The 16,624-nt window shown below is 47.3% G+C and overlaps 1 protein-coding gene across 1 annotated transcript in view; it reads left to right on the plus strand.

The window, feature by feature from the left end:
- The window catches only part of MYO5B (myosin VB), a 322,900-nt gene that overhangs the window by 255,923 nt on the left and 50,353 nt on the right, over positions 1 to 16,624 (plus strand). The window contains exon 30 of the mRNA XM_058170954.1: positions 2,990 to 3,067. Coding sequence (XP_058026937.1) covers positions 2,990 to 3,067 — 78 coding nt within the window. The remainder of the gene's footprint in view (positions 1 to 2,989; positions 3,068 to 16,624) is intronic.

A 16,624-nucleotide genomic window follows, 5' to 3' on the forward strand; every position in this document is an offset into this window, starting at 1 on the left:
GTGAGTACAGGTAGTCCTTGACTTACAACAGTTCATTTAGTGACCATTCAAAGTTACAACAGCACTGAAAAACGTGACTTATGAACATTATTCACACTTAAGACCGTTACAGCATCCCCATGGTCGCATTCAGTTGCTTAGCGACTGACTCGTATTTATGACAGTTGCAATGTCCCGGGATCATGTGATCCCCTTTTGTGACCTTCTGGCAAGCAAAGTCAAGAGAGGGAAGCCAGATTCACTAACAACAATTTGACTAATTTAACAACTGCGGCAGGGAGTGTCGTAAAATGAGGCAAAACTCACTTACCAAATACCTCAGTTAACAATGGAAATTTTGGGCTTAATTGTGGTCATAAGTCGAGGACTACCTGAACTTTTGGCAGATTCTGAAAGGAAAAGCCAGAAACCAGTAAAAAAAAAGAAGCCAAGAATTGGAGTTACATGGCCGCAGGATGCTACAAAAGGCTATAAAGGCAAGCCAGTTTCCAAACACCCAAAATGTAATCTCATGACTGCAATAGGGGTACAGCCATCAGAACTTCGAACATGGGTTGTAAGCAGCTCTGGGGAGATCCATCTTAATTTTGAATGGATCTAATCAACCATTAAGCATTAATTAGTCATTAAGCAAGGACTACCAGCAGGGATAGAATTCTAAAATTTTCTCTGCCCGTTGCTGAATGGGTGTGGCCATGGTGGGCCTGGCCTACTCAGCCTCCTGCACCACAGTGTGAGGAAGGCATTTTTGCCCTCCCCTGGCTCCGAAGGCTTTTCTCGAGCCTCTGGGAGGGTGAAAATGGCCTCCCCCGGGCTCCAGAGGCCCTCCGAGGGCCGGAAACAGGCCCATTTCCAAAGTTCCAGAACTTCCGGGAGGCCCATTTTTCACCCTCCCAGAGCCTCTGCACGGGCTCTGCACTTACCTGGCATCCAAAATGGTCTGCATGGAGACTCCTGGGAGGCGCAGGGAGAGGTGGTTGGGGCCAGCCAGTCTGTTGTGTCTCGTCCGATCTCACCTCAGCCGGGGTCTTCTTATCTGCTTCCAAACACGGAGGAATGTCCTAGTATGCCTCCCGGCCCCAGCCCTGGCTCCATGCCCAGACAGGCTGAAGAGGAAGAAATACCTCCAGCCCCCAGCTCTGGCTCCATGCCCAGGCAAACGGAGCAACTAGACCCCTCCCCCTCCTCCACAGCATGTGAGCCTGAGGGAGGTCAATTGCCAACAGCTGCAGACTGGAGTGACCCTCGCATCAGAAGACTTGATAGGCGGAGGCAACAGAAGGAAGGGAGGGGCAGGCCTGGATAAGTGCTGAGTCATGGAGCCACACCCCATGGCCTATATAAAGGATCTGCTTTCTGGCAGTCTCTGAGTCAGGCAAAGTCTAAACATATCTTGCTGAAGTCACTTTCTGGTCTCCTGCCTGCCCTGAGGACTTTGCTAGGACTTTGGCAGAGCTGCAGAGGCACACCTGATTTGGATTTCCCTGACCCGGCTGTCAGCGGAGGAGTGGGACATGACACAGTCCTTGAAACTGCCGGTTCGGCGAACCAGATGTAGATTAGCATCTGGTTCAGCTGAACCGGTCCAAACCGGCTGAATCCCACCCCTGACTACCAGTATAGAATTATGTGGAAAGGTGTTATGGCTTTTGATAGAATTAGGATACATGCATAACTGAACACCCAGAGCGGTGACCGACCTAGACGGTCAATAGAAAGTAAGCAGAAAGCAGATAAACACCAAACTTTTGATAACACACATAAACACTTGATTGAATAATTGAGTAAAAAATAAACAGCTTATCATAGCACTCGGTTTTTGAAAAGTTATCAAAGCTTATCAAATTGAATAGCTTATCAAAGCAGGACAAAATGACACAGGGTGATTACATTACCTTGCCTTATCTTTTCTATTATCTAGCTATTCGATGTTATTGTCAAGGTGTATAATATCAGGAGAGGGCATTCTCCGATCTTGCTCTGGCAATCTGCTGGCAAGGAGCCCAGTAACTCACTTCAAGTTTTTTTCCAATAAAGTTTAAATGCTTCGATTGTACTTTCCTTCTCTTCGCTTCCCTATGACCTTCCTTCGGTACAATAAGTTTATGTGGTTGATCTAAAAACAGGGGTGGGGGAAAACGATGGCCCTTTTATGACTTGTGGACTTCAACTCCCAGAATTCCTGAGCCAGGAATTCTGGGAGTCGAAGTCCACAAGTCATAAAAGGGCCATTGTTCCCCCACTGCTGTTCTGAAAATGTAAGCACGCTCATCCATGAGTGCGGAATGGGACAACTTGCCACGACCAACTCGCTTCTTGCCAACTCACCGCAGCCAAGTTGCCCCAGGACAGTTCGCTGCGGGACAATTCAACAAATACAACAATTAAGTTAATTTTGACGGAACTCTGGCCAATAATGATTAAATAAAGAAAGTCAATCCAGAAATACAAGAGGTACAATAATTTTGACGAACACGTCGTCTCCAATAATAAAAGTAAAATAGAATAACAGAGTTGCAAGGGACCTTGGAGGTCATCCAGTCCAACCCCCTGCTTAGGCGGGATACCCTATACCACTTCAGACAAATGATTATCCAACATCTTCTTAAAAACTTCCAGTGTTGGAGCATTCACAACTTCTGGAGGCAAGTCGTTCCGCTGATTAATTGTTCTCACTGTCAGGAAAATTCTCTTTAGTTCTAAGTTGCTTCTCTCTTTGAAGTAACTGAATGAAACTGTTAATACAGCTTTGAATTGTCCCATGGCGAATTGGCCGAAGCGAGTTGTCCTAGGAAGTTATATGTGAGCCGTGGGAATAAAACTGCATGTAGCAGTATCGTTTGTGGTTCCTGCTTACAAGGCTTGCGAATCGGTCAGCTTGCTTGCAATTGAAGCTTTCCTTCTCCCTTTGATCTGCATCTGATTATTACTTTTTGTCTTCGCTTTCTGTCTTTCTCTTCCTTCCCTTTCCTCTGTCCTTTCTTTCTAGCAAGACTGAGGATTGGGGTTACCTGAATGAAGATGGAGAACTCGGCTTGGCCTATCAGGGTCTAAAGCAAGTAGCCAGGTCAAATATATATGTTTTTCCTTCTTTTTCTGTTCTTTGTGGGCTATTATTTTCTCCCCTCACTTTTTCCTGATTCTAAAAATGGGTACAGTTCACAGACTTCTAAACATTGGGTGCTGTTGTTATTATTATTATTATTATTTTATTTACACAAAATGACAGTATGCACAGCAAACGAGATAATTATGCTGGATTTCATATCACAGATCACTAGTCAAACACTTCCCAAGCGTTTAGGACTGCGTGATGTATCGGCGAATTATGCAAGCAGATCCCAGTAAGGTGGCCTTCTGCAGCTGTCAGAATAATAATAATAATAATAATAATAATAATAATAATAATAATAATAATAATAATAATAATAATAATAATAATAATAATAATAGTTGTTGTTGTTGTTGTTGTTGTTATTTATTTTACACTCATCCTTGTCACTTGGGTCATGGTCAGTGACTAGCTCTAATATGTGAGTTTGCTTTAGAATAGAATAGAATTTTTTATTGGCCAAGTGTGATTGGACACACAAGGAATTTGTCTTGGTGCATATGCTCTCAGTGTACATAAAAGAAAAGATACGTTCATCAAGGTACGACATTTACAACACAATTGATGGTCAATATATCAATATAAATCATAAGGATTGCCAGCAACAGGTTATAGTCATACAGTCATAAGTGGAAAGAGATTGGTGATGGGAACTATGAAACGATTAATAGTAGTGCAGATTCAGTAAATAGTCTGACAGTGTTGAGGGAATTATTTGTTTAGCAGAGTGATGGCCTTCGGGGAAAAACTGTTCTTGTGTCTAGTTGTTCTGGTGTGCAGTGCTCTATAGCGTCGTTTTGAGGGTAGTAGTTGAAACAGTTTATGTCCAGGATGCGAGGGATCTGAGATGAATCACAAGGTGGCAGCTGATGTAGTTTGGGAGATGCAGGTAGTTCTCAACTTACAGCCACAATTGAGCTCAACATTTCCGTTGCTAAGCAAGACAGTTAAGTGAATTTTGCCCCATTTCACGACCTTTCTTGCCACAGTCGTCAAATGAATCAGTGCAGCTCTTACGTTAGTAACATGGTTGTTAAGTGAATCTCAGTTCCCCATTGACTTTGCTTGTCAGGTCACAAAAGGTTATCAAATGACCCCAGGGCACTGCGACGGTCATAAGTACATGCCAGTTGCCAAGCATTTGAATTTTGATCACATGCCCAGGGGGATGCTGCAACAGTCGTAAGTGTGATAAATCACTTTTTTCAGTGCCGTTATAATTTTGAACAGTCACTAAACAAGTGGTTGTAAATTGAGGATCGTTTTTGGATGGTTCAGCAGACAAGTTAATGTGGGTTTTTTTTTTTGACAATAAGGTTCACTTATTGAGTTGATTGCAGAACCACAAGGGGGCCTTGCCAGAGTCCTCTTGAATTTCCAAACAATGAATTGTAAGGACTATTTTAATTGTGCACCCACAGGATGCATCAGCTACCGTTTAATGCAGGGGTCTCCAACCTTGGCAACTTTAAGACTTGTGAACTGCAACTCCCAGAATTCTGGGAGTTAGTCCACAAGTCTTAAAATTGTCAAGGTTGGAGACCCCTGATTTAATGCAATGCTTGTCAGTTCAGCATCCATACACAGGTACTCTTCACTGAGCAACCACAATTAGGACTCAGGTCTCAGATTAAGCAACTCAGTTGTTAAGTCAGGCAGTCACTAAGTGAAACTGACTGTGCTTATGATTTTACTTCAGTTTTCCTTTGTCTTACACTCCCGGTCATAAATGCGAAAATTGGTTGTAAAGTTATTTTTTCATCATCGGCGTAACTGCGAACGGTCACTAAATGAAGCAGCCACTAAAAAGAGGACTACCTGTACTTTTATTACCTGCAACGTTCAAAGTAATCATAGAATGGATATTTAATTAAAGCCTCTCAGTCGGCATAAAGGCCCCAGGCTGTGTGACTTCTCTGCCTGCTGTAGGGACAGCGTTATGCACTTATCAAATCAAGTTTTCCACAAAGCATGCAGATCCAAAACCGGAATCAATTCTAGCTTGCGGCCAGAGTATCTGTCTGCATATCACTTTGAATTAGTTACATTTCTCAACCAAGTCTTCCTATTTTCATTTGTGCGGTTGAAGTACCTTGGTATCCATCAACATTCATAATACATGAAAAGGCCCTACATTTGTCCCAGCTGCATTTATTTTCACCTGAGGTAAAATATATCATTTATCTGAGGTCTAAAGAGCTGTGCAGCCATAAATGCAGAGATTTACGTTCAATAAATAAATCCAACAACATCAATTCATCCCGTAAATGCAAACCAGTAGATTTTAGGATAAATAACATGCATTGAGGAGAAGTTATATTGTTGCTTAGTTAATAGACTTTTCAAACAAACAGACAAAATTAAAATGGCTTTTCTTGACATCTATTTTTTAATATTTGCCTGCATCAGTCTTTCTGCTGCAATTTATTATTTTACATAGCTATACAAATGGGCGCTGTTTAACTCAGTGCTCTGCCATCTTCAGTTTGATATGGTAGTAAAGTTAAAAGATTTACCTTTTATCTTCCAAAAAATCTCCATCATCACTGAGCCAACTTATTTGTAGTTTCTCTACCACAAACCTTATTTTACATGCTGCGGAGATGTTAAGAGTGAAGCCTCGGATCAATGTTTAAGTAACTGTATTTAGAGTTGACATTATTTTCATTCTTTGAGTTAAGAGAAAGAAGGGGTATTTATTTTTGTAGTTTGCTAGAAAAAGTATATAATTTGCTTTATCACTTCTTTTTAAGGAATGCGTAAGCCGTTTTGTAATTCATTCCAAGGCAGCAACAAAGCAGCAAAACAAAGACCACACAAGAGGATTAGAGCTGAAAGAAAGTTGTGTACTATAGAAAATATTTCAAAGTTAGTCTCACCACAAAGAGGGGATCTGTTCTGTTTCCCTTCCCCCAATACTCCCAGCAAAGAGTCCGTCAGAGGCCTTCCTTTTTTTTCCCCTTTTATTTACATAGATACATGTCCTGGCCACGTCTACCCACGGGCCTGCCAAGTTTCTGGAGATAACGAGGAAATTATAGATAAGGCCAGAATTACTCACGAATATATTCTTTCCTCCATTGAAATAGTTAGCTCGCGCCAATTCATTAGCTCGCGCCAACTCATTACTTTGTCCAAGACAAAAAACCAGGAAGTCCCGCCTCCTATTTATAGTCTCTGCAGATGTCACTGCATGACAATTATGACTTGGCTTTGTCCCAACTCTTCCGCTGCTGCGCCATCGGCGATCGCCTTCGTAATCTTGCATCGCTCCAAAACTGTTCTTGGGCGTTGCCAAATCAGAAGAAGGCTCCATGGAATCAGGCTGTGCCGGCCCTCCCCATCCCTTTGAGTGGGTGCCAGGGAGGAAAGGGCTCAAGAGAAGCAGGGCTTGCCAGGTCTTCTCCCTCACTTTCTGAATCATCCGAGTCCAGGAGTCTGGGTCCAGGAACCTGGGTCACAACACTATCCTCACCGCAGGGCCCTTCCCCGGGCTGACGATCGGGATGCGGTCGGGCTGGGTTCTGCTCATGGAAGGCCTGCACCAGGTCAGGGGCATGAGCGTCGGAGGCATCTACCCAGGAGAAATCAGTCCCGTATCCCTTCCACGCGATCAAATATTGGAAACGACCCTTCAGCCAGCGGGAGTCTCGTCGCTGTGGACTTCAGATTCCTCCGATCCGTCCTCGGCGACAGTGACGGTGCTGTTGGGCACCGAAGGGGACTCGGTGTGGCCTCAGGAACCAGAAGGGACCGGTGAAAACGGGTGGATCCGCATGGATCGTGGCAGGGTCAGTCGGTAGGCTACCGGGTTGATGACTGCCTCGACAGGAACGGGCGATGAATCGGTGGTCCAACTTCTTTACCGGGCGGTCGGACGGGAGGTGTTTGGTGGAGAGCCACACCGGTCTCCAACTGCCAGCGGGGCGTTGCCCGTCGGGAGCGGTCGGCGGACCGTTTGTAATCCTCCTTTGCCCGATTCAGCTGCTGGCGTACCAACTGTTGGACCGCATGCAATTCCGTCAGGAAGGTCTGCGTTCGGGAACAGGAGAGTCCGGTGGTGCCAGAGGAAGAGCGCGGATGGTACCCACATTGGCAAAGAACGGGGTCATCTGAGTAGAGGTGTGCTGAGAGTTGTTAAAAGCAAACTCCGCCAGGGACAGGTAGTCGGCCCAGTTGTCCTGTTGCTGGTTGATGAAGCAACGGAGATACTGTTCCAGTATACCGATGACCTTCTCTGTACCCCGCCGGTCTCCGGATGGTGCGATGACGACAGACATACCTGCACCTCCAACGCGCCATCAGGCTCTTCCAGAAGCGGGCTGTGAACTGAACTCCAGCGGTCCGAAACCACCCTGTCCGGTAGACCATGGAGGCGGAAGATGTGCTGCAGAAAGAGACGGGCGTTTTGCGGCTGTGGGCAGTCCGCGGCATGGGATGAAGTGTGCCATCTTGGTGAGCATGTCCACCACCACCAGCACCGTGGTGAACCCAGAGGACGGCGGCAGGTCTGTCAGGAAATCCATAGAGATCCCCCCCCAGGGTCTGTCGGGTGTCGGCAAGGGGTGGAGGAGCCCGGGAGGGGCCCCCGTGGCGGTCTTGGCTTGCCGGCACGGTACGCAGGATGTCACGTAGGCATGTATATCATGCCGCACTCGGGGCCACCAAAAGGTCCGTGTCACCAGGTGGAGGGTCTTGAAGAACCCAAAATGTCCTGCTGCAGGGTTGTCGTGGCACTGGGTCATGACGAGGGCTCGGAGTGGTCCTGTGGGTACATATAATCGCCCCCGAAACTTGAGTAAGTCCTCCTCCAAGGTCCAAGGAGACGTGGGGCCCACCTCCGCTCTCCTTTGCTGCGACCAGGCGTCCTGGCGCTGCGGCTCTCGCACCTGGGCCCGCAAGTCCACTGGCTCCCGTGCTGCGGCCAAGGCTTCTGCCGGCAGCACTGTCCGTGGAGGAAGGGGGTCCTTGGCGCAGAGGTACTCTGGCTTGCGGGACAGGGCATCCGCCCTCCGGTTGTGACCGCTGGGAATGTAGGTCACGCGGAAGTTGAACCGGGCAAAACAACGACCACGGATCTGCCGCTGGTTAAACTCCCGAGCTGTGGTGAGGTGCTCGAGATTCCGATGGTCCGTTCGGACCTCCACCTGATGTCGGGCCCCCCCCAGATGGTGTCGCCAAGCCTCGAATGCAGCCTTGATAGCCAGCAACTCTTTTTCCCAGATAGTGTAGTTGCGCTCGGAAGGGTTGAGTTTCCGGGAGTAGTAAGCGCGGGAAAAAGTGTGCCACCATTCGCCGGAGCCTGTAGCAGCACCGCTCCCAGAGCCACATTGGACGCCTCTGTTTCCACCACAAAAGGCCGGAGCGGGTCGGGATGCCTCAGGACGGGTTCCGTGACGTAGGCTTTCTTGAGGGCTGTGAATGCTTCTTGCTGCGGGGACCCCACGGAATGCAACCTTCTTCCTGAGGAGCTGGGTAAGTGGAGCTGTCAGTGTGGCGAAGCCGGGATGAAGGTCCGGTAGTAGTTGGCGAAGCCCAGTAGGCGCTGAACATCCTTCACCCGACGAGGGCTTCCCAGCTACACAAAGCTTCTACTTTACATGGGTCCATGGCTATGCCCTCGGGCGAGATGATATGCCGAGGAATTCTATGGAAGTCCGGAAGAAGGCGCATTTCTCCAGCTTCGCATTGAGTTGTTGCTCCATAGCGTTGCAGAACCAGACTGGCGTGTCGAAGGTGGCTTTCCCTGGACCGGGAGTAAATCAGGATGTCGTACAGGTAGATAACCACGAACCGATCCAACATGTCTCGGAACACGTCGTTCATGAAGTGCTGAAAAACGGCGGGAGCATTGGTCGACCCAAATGGCATGGCAGTGTATTCGTAGTGTCCGTATCGGGTGCGAATGCCGTCTTCCATTCGTCTCCTTCTCGTATCCGCACCAGGTTGTAGGCCCCGGAGATCGAGCTTGGTGAAGATCGTGGCCTCCGCAACCTTTCCAGTAGCTCCGGGATGAGCGGCAGGGGTAGCGATTCCGCACCGTAATGGCGTTTAGCCGGCGGTAATCACAGCATAGGCGCAAGTCCCTGTCTTCTTCTTCACAAAGAGGACCGGGGCCGAGAGAGGGACTTTGAAGGCGGATGAACCCTCGGGCCAGGTTTTTGTCCAGGAAGTCCCTGAGGCGGCCAACTCGGGCTCCGACATGGAATACAGGCGTCCCACAGGCAGTGGTGCGTTGGGCAGAAGGTCCACGGGCAATCGTAGGGCCGATCACGGGGGTAGTCGGTCCGCCTCCTTCTCGCTGAACACGTCGGCGAAGTCCGTCAGCTCAGGAGGCAAGGTGATGGCAGCGGTGGGGCGTTCTGGCCGGCACAGGTGTGGCGGATGTGATCGACGCACTGCAGACTCGGGAAAGAGATGGCGTTCGCGACCAGGCCACCTGAGGATCGTGGGTCCGAAGCCAGGCCATCCCAAGGACCAAGGAAAATGAAGGTCCGCCGTGACATAAAACTGGATCGCCTCCTCATGGTCCCCAATAGCCAGGCGCAAAGGCTGGGTGGCGAATTTAATGGGGCGGACACCAGTTCTCGCCCATCAATTGTCTCTACCGCATCGGAGGGTCCACGGAACCACGGGACCGCAAACTGGGTCACAAAGGCCTGGTCCATAAAGTTTGTTGTGGCCCTGAGTCCACCAGCGCATGCGCCTGGAGCCCGTCCGACTGGTTCCCCAACCATATCCGTGTGTCCAGAATCAGATGCCGAGGGGCCCAGAGTCTACTTCCGCAACGTCCAGTGGGGCTTAATGCGTGCCCGACCTAGGGTTTCCCGAGGTCGGGCCTGCTCCGCTTCCCGATTGGTCACGCTGTGATTCGGGACCGGCGTCGTGCCGCCGCTTTCTGGGGCAAGAAGCGGCGAAGTGGCGGGCTCCCCACAGTACAGGCACAATCCCCTTGGCGCCTCGGTTCCGCTCCTGGGCTGTCAGGCGAGGTCTGGCCGCTCCCAACTCCATGGGCTCTTCCGCAGCGGTTACAAAACGTGGGCGACCCTGGGTGCTGGTGGTGCAGGAAGTGGGGTGCAGATGTCGACGGCGGGTCCCGGGGTGCGACGGGACGGTCGCCGTTGCAGACGGGCATCGAGGCGGAGACAAAGGGCACCAAGTTGTCGAGGGTCCGCGGGCGCCTCCGCTGGCCAGCTCGTCTTGCAATTCCTCTGAGAGTCCCTCCTGGGCAACGTCCACCAGCGCTGCATCATTCCAGTCAGAGTCCTGGCACAAAAGACGAAATTCGGCGATGTACTCCTGCAGGCGTTTCCCTTGACTGAGTTCCTTAAGGCGCCTGGTTGCCGTCAGCATTGACGGGTCCTCATACATGGTGCGCAGGTGCTGCCAAAAACGCTGTTGGTCCGCCAGCAGGGGGCTGTCCTGGAGCAAGAGGGGCGTGGCCCATCGAGCAGCCGAGCCGGAAAGAAGGTTAATCACGAAGGCCACCTTAGCCCGGTCGTCTGGGAAATCCTCTGGCCTCATAGCCATGTAGAGCTGGCACTGTCCCAAGAAGGTCGGGAACATCTCAGGCTGCCCAGAAAACTTATCCGGCACGGTTATCGGGCACTTGCGACGAGGAGGAGGAGTGGGAGGATGGGGGGGGGCTGCAGGCACATTCCTGGCAGCAAGTTGGCCTGCCAAGTGAGCCACTTGCTGCTGGAGCTGTTGATTAGCTGCTTGTAGCTGCTCTAACTGCTGCTGTACCTGCTGCTGATCCATCTTTGGTAGAAGATGTTTTAGTCAGGTCTCGGACAAAATGTTCTGTTTCCTTCCCCAATACTCCCAGCAAAGAGTCCGTCAGAGGCCTTCCTTTTTTTTCCCCTTTTATTTACATAGATACATGTCCTGGCCACGTCTACCCACGGGCCTGCCAAGTTTCTGGAGATAACGAGGAAATTATAGATAAGGCCAGAATTACTCACGAATATATTCTTTCCTCCATTGAAATAGTTAGCTCGCGCCAATTCATTAGCTCGCGCCAACTCATTACTTTGTCCAAGACAAAAACCAGGAAGTCCGCCTCCTATTTATAGTCTCTGCAGATGTCACTGCATGACAATTATGACTTGGCTTTGTCCCAACTCTTCCGCTGCTGCGCGATTACGTCTCGTGACCTTGCATCGCTCCAAAACTGTTCTTGGGGCGTTGCCAAATCAGAAGGAGGCTCCATGGAATCAGGCTGTGCCGGCCCCTCCCCATCCCTTTGAGTGGGTGCCAGGGAGGGAAAGGGCTCAAGAGAAGCAGGGCTGGCCAGGTCTTCTCCCTCACTTTCTGAATCATCCGAGTCCAGGAGTCCGGGTCCAGGAACCTGGGTCACAACAGGATCTTATCCTAGAGAAACCTTTGCAGAAGTTCTTTTTTTCCCCCAGAAGAAAATTGGAGAAAATAATAATAATAGGATTTTCCTGCCAATGTCTTTGGTGGAGAATTTTGAAAGGCCAGCTGTATCTATTTCAATTTAGGAAACGTTAAATAGGAGCAGTGTGGAAAGTCATTCAAGCTTAGATTTAGGATGGTGTCTGTAAGAGGCAGAGCATATACAAGTAAGTCCTCGACTTATAGCCAAATTTTCCATTGCTAAGCAAAGACAGTTTAGTGAGTCTTGCCTCATTTTGTGACCTTTCTTGCCACAGTTGTTAAGTAGATCACTACAGTTGTTAGGTAAGTAACAATGAACCCTGTTACTTTGCTTGTCAGAAGGTCACACAAGGTGGATTACATGAACCTGGGACACGGCAACCGTCATAAATACATGCCAGTTGCCAAGCATCCAAATTTTGATCATGTGACTGTAGGGAGGCTGCAGTGGTCATAATTGTGAAAAAAGGTCATAAGTCTTGTTTTTTCAGGGCTGTTTGAACTTTGAATTGTCACTAAACTAATGGTTGTAAGTCAAGGACCACCTTTAGTTAGTTGGAAAGGTGTTGGAATGGAATGGAAGGGAATGGAACAGAACAGAACAGAATAGGAACAGAAAGGAAAATATGGAATGGAATGGAGTGGAATGAAATGGAATCGGATAGTAGAATAGAATAGAATACAATAGAATACAATAGAATAGAATACAATAGAATACAATAGAATACAATAGAATACAATAGAATAGAATAACTTTATTGTCACTTTGAATCAGGGGTGAAATCCAGCAGGTTCTGACAGGCTCTGGAGAACCGGTAGCGGAAATTTTGAGTAGTTCGGAGAACCAGCAAATACCACCTCTGGCTTGCCCCAGAGAGGGGTGTGAATGGAGGTTTTGCAGTATCCTTCCCCTGCCATGCCCACCAAGCCACGCCCACCAAGCCAGACCTACAGAACCGGTAGTAAAAAAAATTGGATTTCACCACTGCTTTGAATGTACACTAATTGGCATACATTAAAATAAATCTCATTAGTATACAGCTCTCAAAGGGTTTCCCCCTCCAATAGACCCGACACTGCCTCCATGTACCTCCTTCCTTGAGACACGCGCCACCAGCTTGCTTGAAAGCTTTTGGTATCATTTGTTAATGGGATCAAGGACCCTCCTGCGATTGGAAATGGGTAGAATTGGCAGGAAGACAATCTTAAAGCGTAACAATCACAGGAGAGGCATATAGAACAACAGGGAAAACCCAGCTGGTGCTATTGAGCACACTCACACCCGGCATCTGCCTTTGTTGCAGTCCAAACATAGTCATAATTTGTGGGATGGTTTACAGGTAATCCTTGACTTACAACCGCTTGTTTAGTGACCATTCCAAGTTGTAACAGCACCGAAAAAAAGTGATTTATGAACATTTTTCAAACTCACGACCTTTGCAGCATCCCCGTGGTCATGTGATCAAAATTCAGACGCTTGGCAAATTTGCATGTATTTATGATGTTTGCAACGTCCCGGGGTCATGTGATCCCCTTCTGCAAACTTCCGACCATCAAAAGTCAATAGGGCAGCCAGATCCGCTCCACACCTGCAGTGATTCACAACAACCGTGGCAAGAAAGGTGATAAAAATTGAGCAAAGTTCACTTAACAACTGTCTTGCTTAGCAATGGAAATTTGGGACTCAGTTGTGGCCGCAAGTTGAGGACTACCTGTATAACTTGAGACTGAAGGTATGTTTATATGTTTATGCACATTACAATTTCTCCATGAATGGAATACTCAAAGCAGGGGTGAAACCCAGCAGGTTCTGACAGGTTCTGGAGAACCAGTAGCGGAAATTTTGAGTCATTCAGAGAACCGTTAGCGGAAATTTTGACTGGCAAATACCACCTCTGTCTGGCCCCAAAGTAGGATGGGAATGGAGATTTTGCAATATCCTTCCCCTGGAGTGGGGTGGGAATGGAGATTTTGCAGTATCCTTCCCCAAACCACACCACACCCACAAAACCAGTAGTAAAAAAAATTGGATTTCACCACTGAACTCAAAGCATACCATTTCTGGTCTGTCGAGAAAAATCAGGGAAAATTAGGGGATTTTCATTTTGGAGGGAGGGGAGACTTTTAAGATGGCTTTCTTCACTTTTCCAGAGGGGTGTGTGTGGTCCACCTACTCTACCCATCCCCCTCCCCAGAGGCCAGTTAGGCTGGGCCCCAAATATAAGAACTGGTTCTTCTTAACAACTGAGCTTTTAAAAGAGGTTCTTGAAAAAACTTTGAAGAAAAGGATTGGTGGGGAGAGATTTCATTTGAGGCAAACTGTAATTGGTACCTTTTAAAAATCAATTTAGTTTACCAAATGCTAAGCTTTTCTTCAGGCACTTCGAAGGAGGCCCGTAACCTTTTCAGTGATGAATCATACAAACTCCCTTATCGGAGTAGGCGGAGATGGAGCCTGAAAGGCAAAGAGCGGTTCCATGCCACTTTTCTCGTGAAAAATGCAGTTTGTTCCTTAATTCATCGTTTTGCCAAATATACACTGTGAATTTGTTAGGGGTGAGGAAAAAGCCCATTTTGTCACAGAAAAACGGTTTTAATTTCCTTGGTTCATTCTTCCTGGCTTTTCTCATTCTGTTCCTTTCTTCCAGGGGTGAAATGCTCGCGGTTCGGACCGGATGGTGGGTGGTTCGGAGAACCAGTAGCAAAAATCCCTGCCCCGCCCATGCCCAGCTGAGCCACGCAGTCATCAGATGTTTTTTTTTTACTTTTAAAAGCATTTTTTCTTCAGCCGAAAAAATGCTTTTAAAAGTAAAAAAAAAAGCCTCTGATGATCGCGTGGCTCACCTGGGATCATCAGAACCTTTTAAAAGCATTTCTTCTACAACCTCTTCAGCCGAAGAGGTTGTTTTAAAAAGTGATTGTAAAAGGTTCTGGCGATCAGGCAACTCATCTGGGATCGTCAGAACCCTTTAAAAGCTTTTAAAAAGCTCCCAGCTGAGTTGTTTGATCGTCAGAGGCTTTTAAAGGCATTTTTTTACAACCTCTTCGGCAGAAGAGGTTGCAGAAAAAATGCTTTTAAAAATTAAAAAAAAAAGTTGGCCACGCCCATCCAGTCACGTTACCCCACCACCACCACCAAGCCATGGCCACAGAACTGGTAGTAACAAATTGGATTTCACCACTGGCTCATAGGTGTATGAGAAGCTGATCATAGAGAAGAGCAACTAAGATGATTAAAGGCCTGGAGACTAAAACATACAAAGAGGAATTGGGTATGTCTACTAAATCTAGGGATTCTCCTGTTACTTGTCCCAGCTTCTGCCAACCTAGCAGTTTCGAAAGCATGTAAAAATGCAAGTTGAAAAAATAGGGACCACCTTTGGTGGGAAGGTAACAATTCCGTGCGCCTTTACCGTAGAGTCATGCCGCCACATGACCATGGAGATATGACCACGGAGACCATGGAGGCGCTCTTGACTTTGAAACAGGAGATGAGCACACCCCCTAGAGTCATGTGACTACTTTTATATGTGCGAGGGAACCTTTACCATTTAATCTAGGGAAAAGAAGGTCTAGGGTGACATGTGATAGCAGTAAGCCAGTATTTGAGGGGGTGCAATAAAGTAGGTGGGGTTCAACCTATTTTCCAAAGCACCAGAAGGCAGGACAAGAAACAATGGATGGAAACTAATCAAGGAGAGAAGCAACCTAGAACTAAAGAGAACTTCCTAAGAGTGAGAACAATTTATAGTGGCATGACTGGCCTTCAGAAGTTATGAGTGCTCCGTCACTGGAGACTTTTAAGATGGCTTTCTTCACTTTTCCAGAGGGGTGTGTGTGGTCCACCTACTCTACCCATCCCCCTCCCCAGAGGCCAGTTAGGCTGGGCCCAAAATATAAGAACTGGTTCTTCTTAACAACTGAGCTTTTAAAAGAGGTTCTTGAAAAAACTTTGAAGAAAAGGATTGGTGGGGAGAGATTTCATTTGAGGCAAACTGTAATTGGTACCTTTTAAAAATCAATTTAGTTTACCAAATGCTAAGCTTTTCTTCAGGCACTTCGAAGGAGGCCCGTAACCTTTTCAGTGATGAATCATACAAACTCCCTTATCGGAGTAGGCGGAGATGGAGCCTGAAAGGCAAAGAGCGGTTCCATGCCACTTTTCTCGTGAAAAATGCAGTTTGTTCCTTAATTCATCGTTTTGCCAAATATACACTGTGAATTTGTTAGGGGTGAGGAAAAAGCCCATTTTGTCACAGAAAAACGGTTTTAATTTCCTTGGTTCATTCTTCCTGGCTTTTCTCATTCTGTTCCTTTCTTCCAGGGGTGAAATGCTCGCGGTTCGGACCGGATGGTGGGTGGTTCGGAGAACCAGTAGCAAAAATCCCTGCCCCGCCCATGCCCAGCTGAGCCACGCAGTCATCAGATGTTTTTTTTTTACTTTTAAAAGCATTTTTTCTTCAGCCGAAAAAATGCTTTTAAAAGTAAAAAAAAAAGCCTCTGATGATCGCGTGGCTCACCTGGGATCATCAGAACCTTTTAAAAGCATTTCTTCTACAACCTCTTCAGCCGAAGAGGTTGTTTTAAAAAGTGATTGTAAAAGGTTCTGGCGATCAGGCAACTCATCTGGGATCGTCAGAACCCTTTAAAAGCTTTTAAAAAGCTCCCAGCTGAGTTGTTTGATCGTCAGAGGCTTTTAAAGGCATTTTTTTACAACCTCTTCGGCAGAAGAGGTTGCAGAAAAAATGCTTTTAAAAATTAAAAAAAAAAGTTGGCCACGCCCATCCAGTCACGTTACCCCACCACCACCACCAAGCCATGGCCACAGAACTGGTAGTAACAAATTTTACATTTCACCCCTGTTTTCTTCCCCTTTTAGTATCCGTTCTTCAGGATGCCTCATTTTTAAAACCAAATCTTTCCTGTCTCTTTTTTTTTTTTACTGTATAAAAAGACCAGGTTTCGAATTCATGAAGTTGTTTTTAGCTGGAAATGTCTTAAAGGGACCTCAGAAATAATTGTGTGGGGGTAAAAAGAACCATGTAAGACACTTGTCCACTGATTCTGATGCGTAAAGTAACTAGGAAGGTAACTTTGGGGAAGCTGCATTAA

This window comes from Ahaetulla prasina, chromosome 2, assembly GCF_028640845.1.
Source record: "Ahaetulla prasina isolate Xishuangbanna chromosome 2, ASM2864084v1, whole genome shotgun sequence".
Taxonomy (NCBI): Eukaryota; Metazoa; Chordata; class Lepidosauria; order Squamata; family Colubridae; genus Ahaetulla; species Ahaetulla prasina.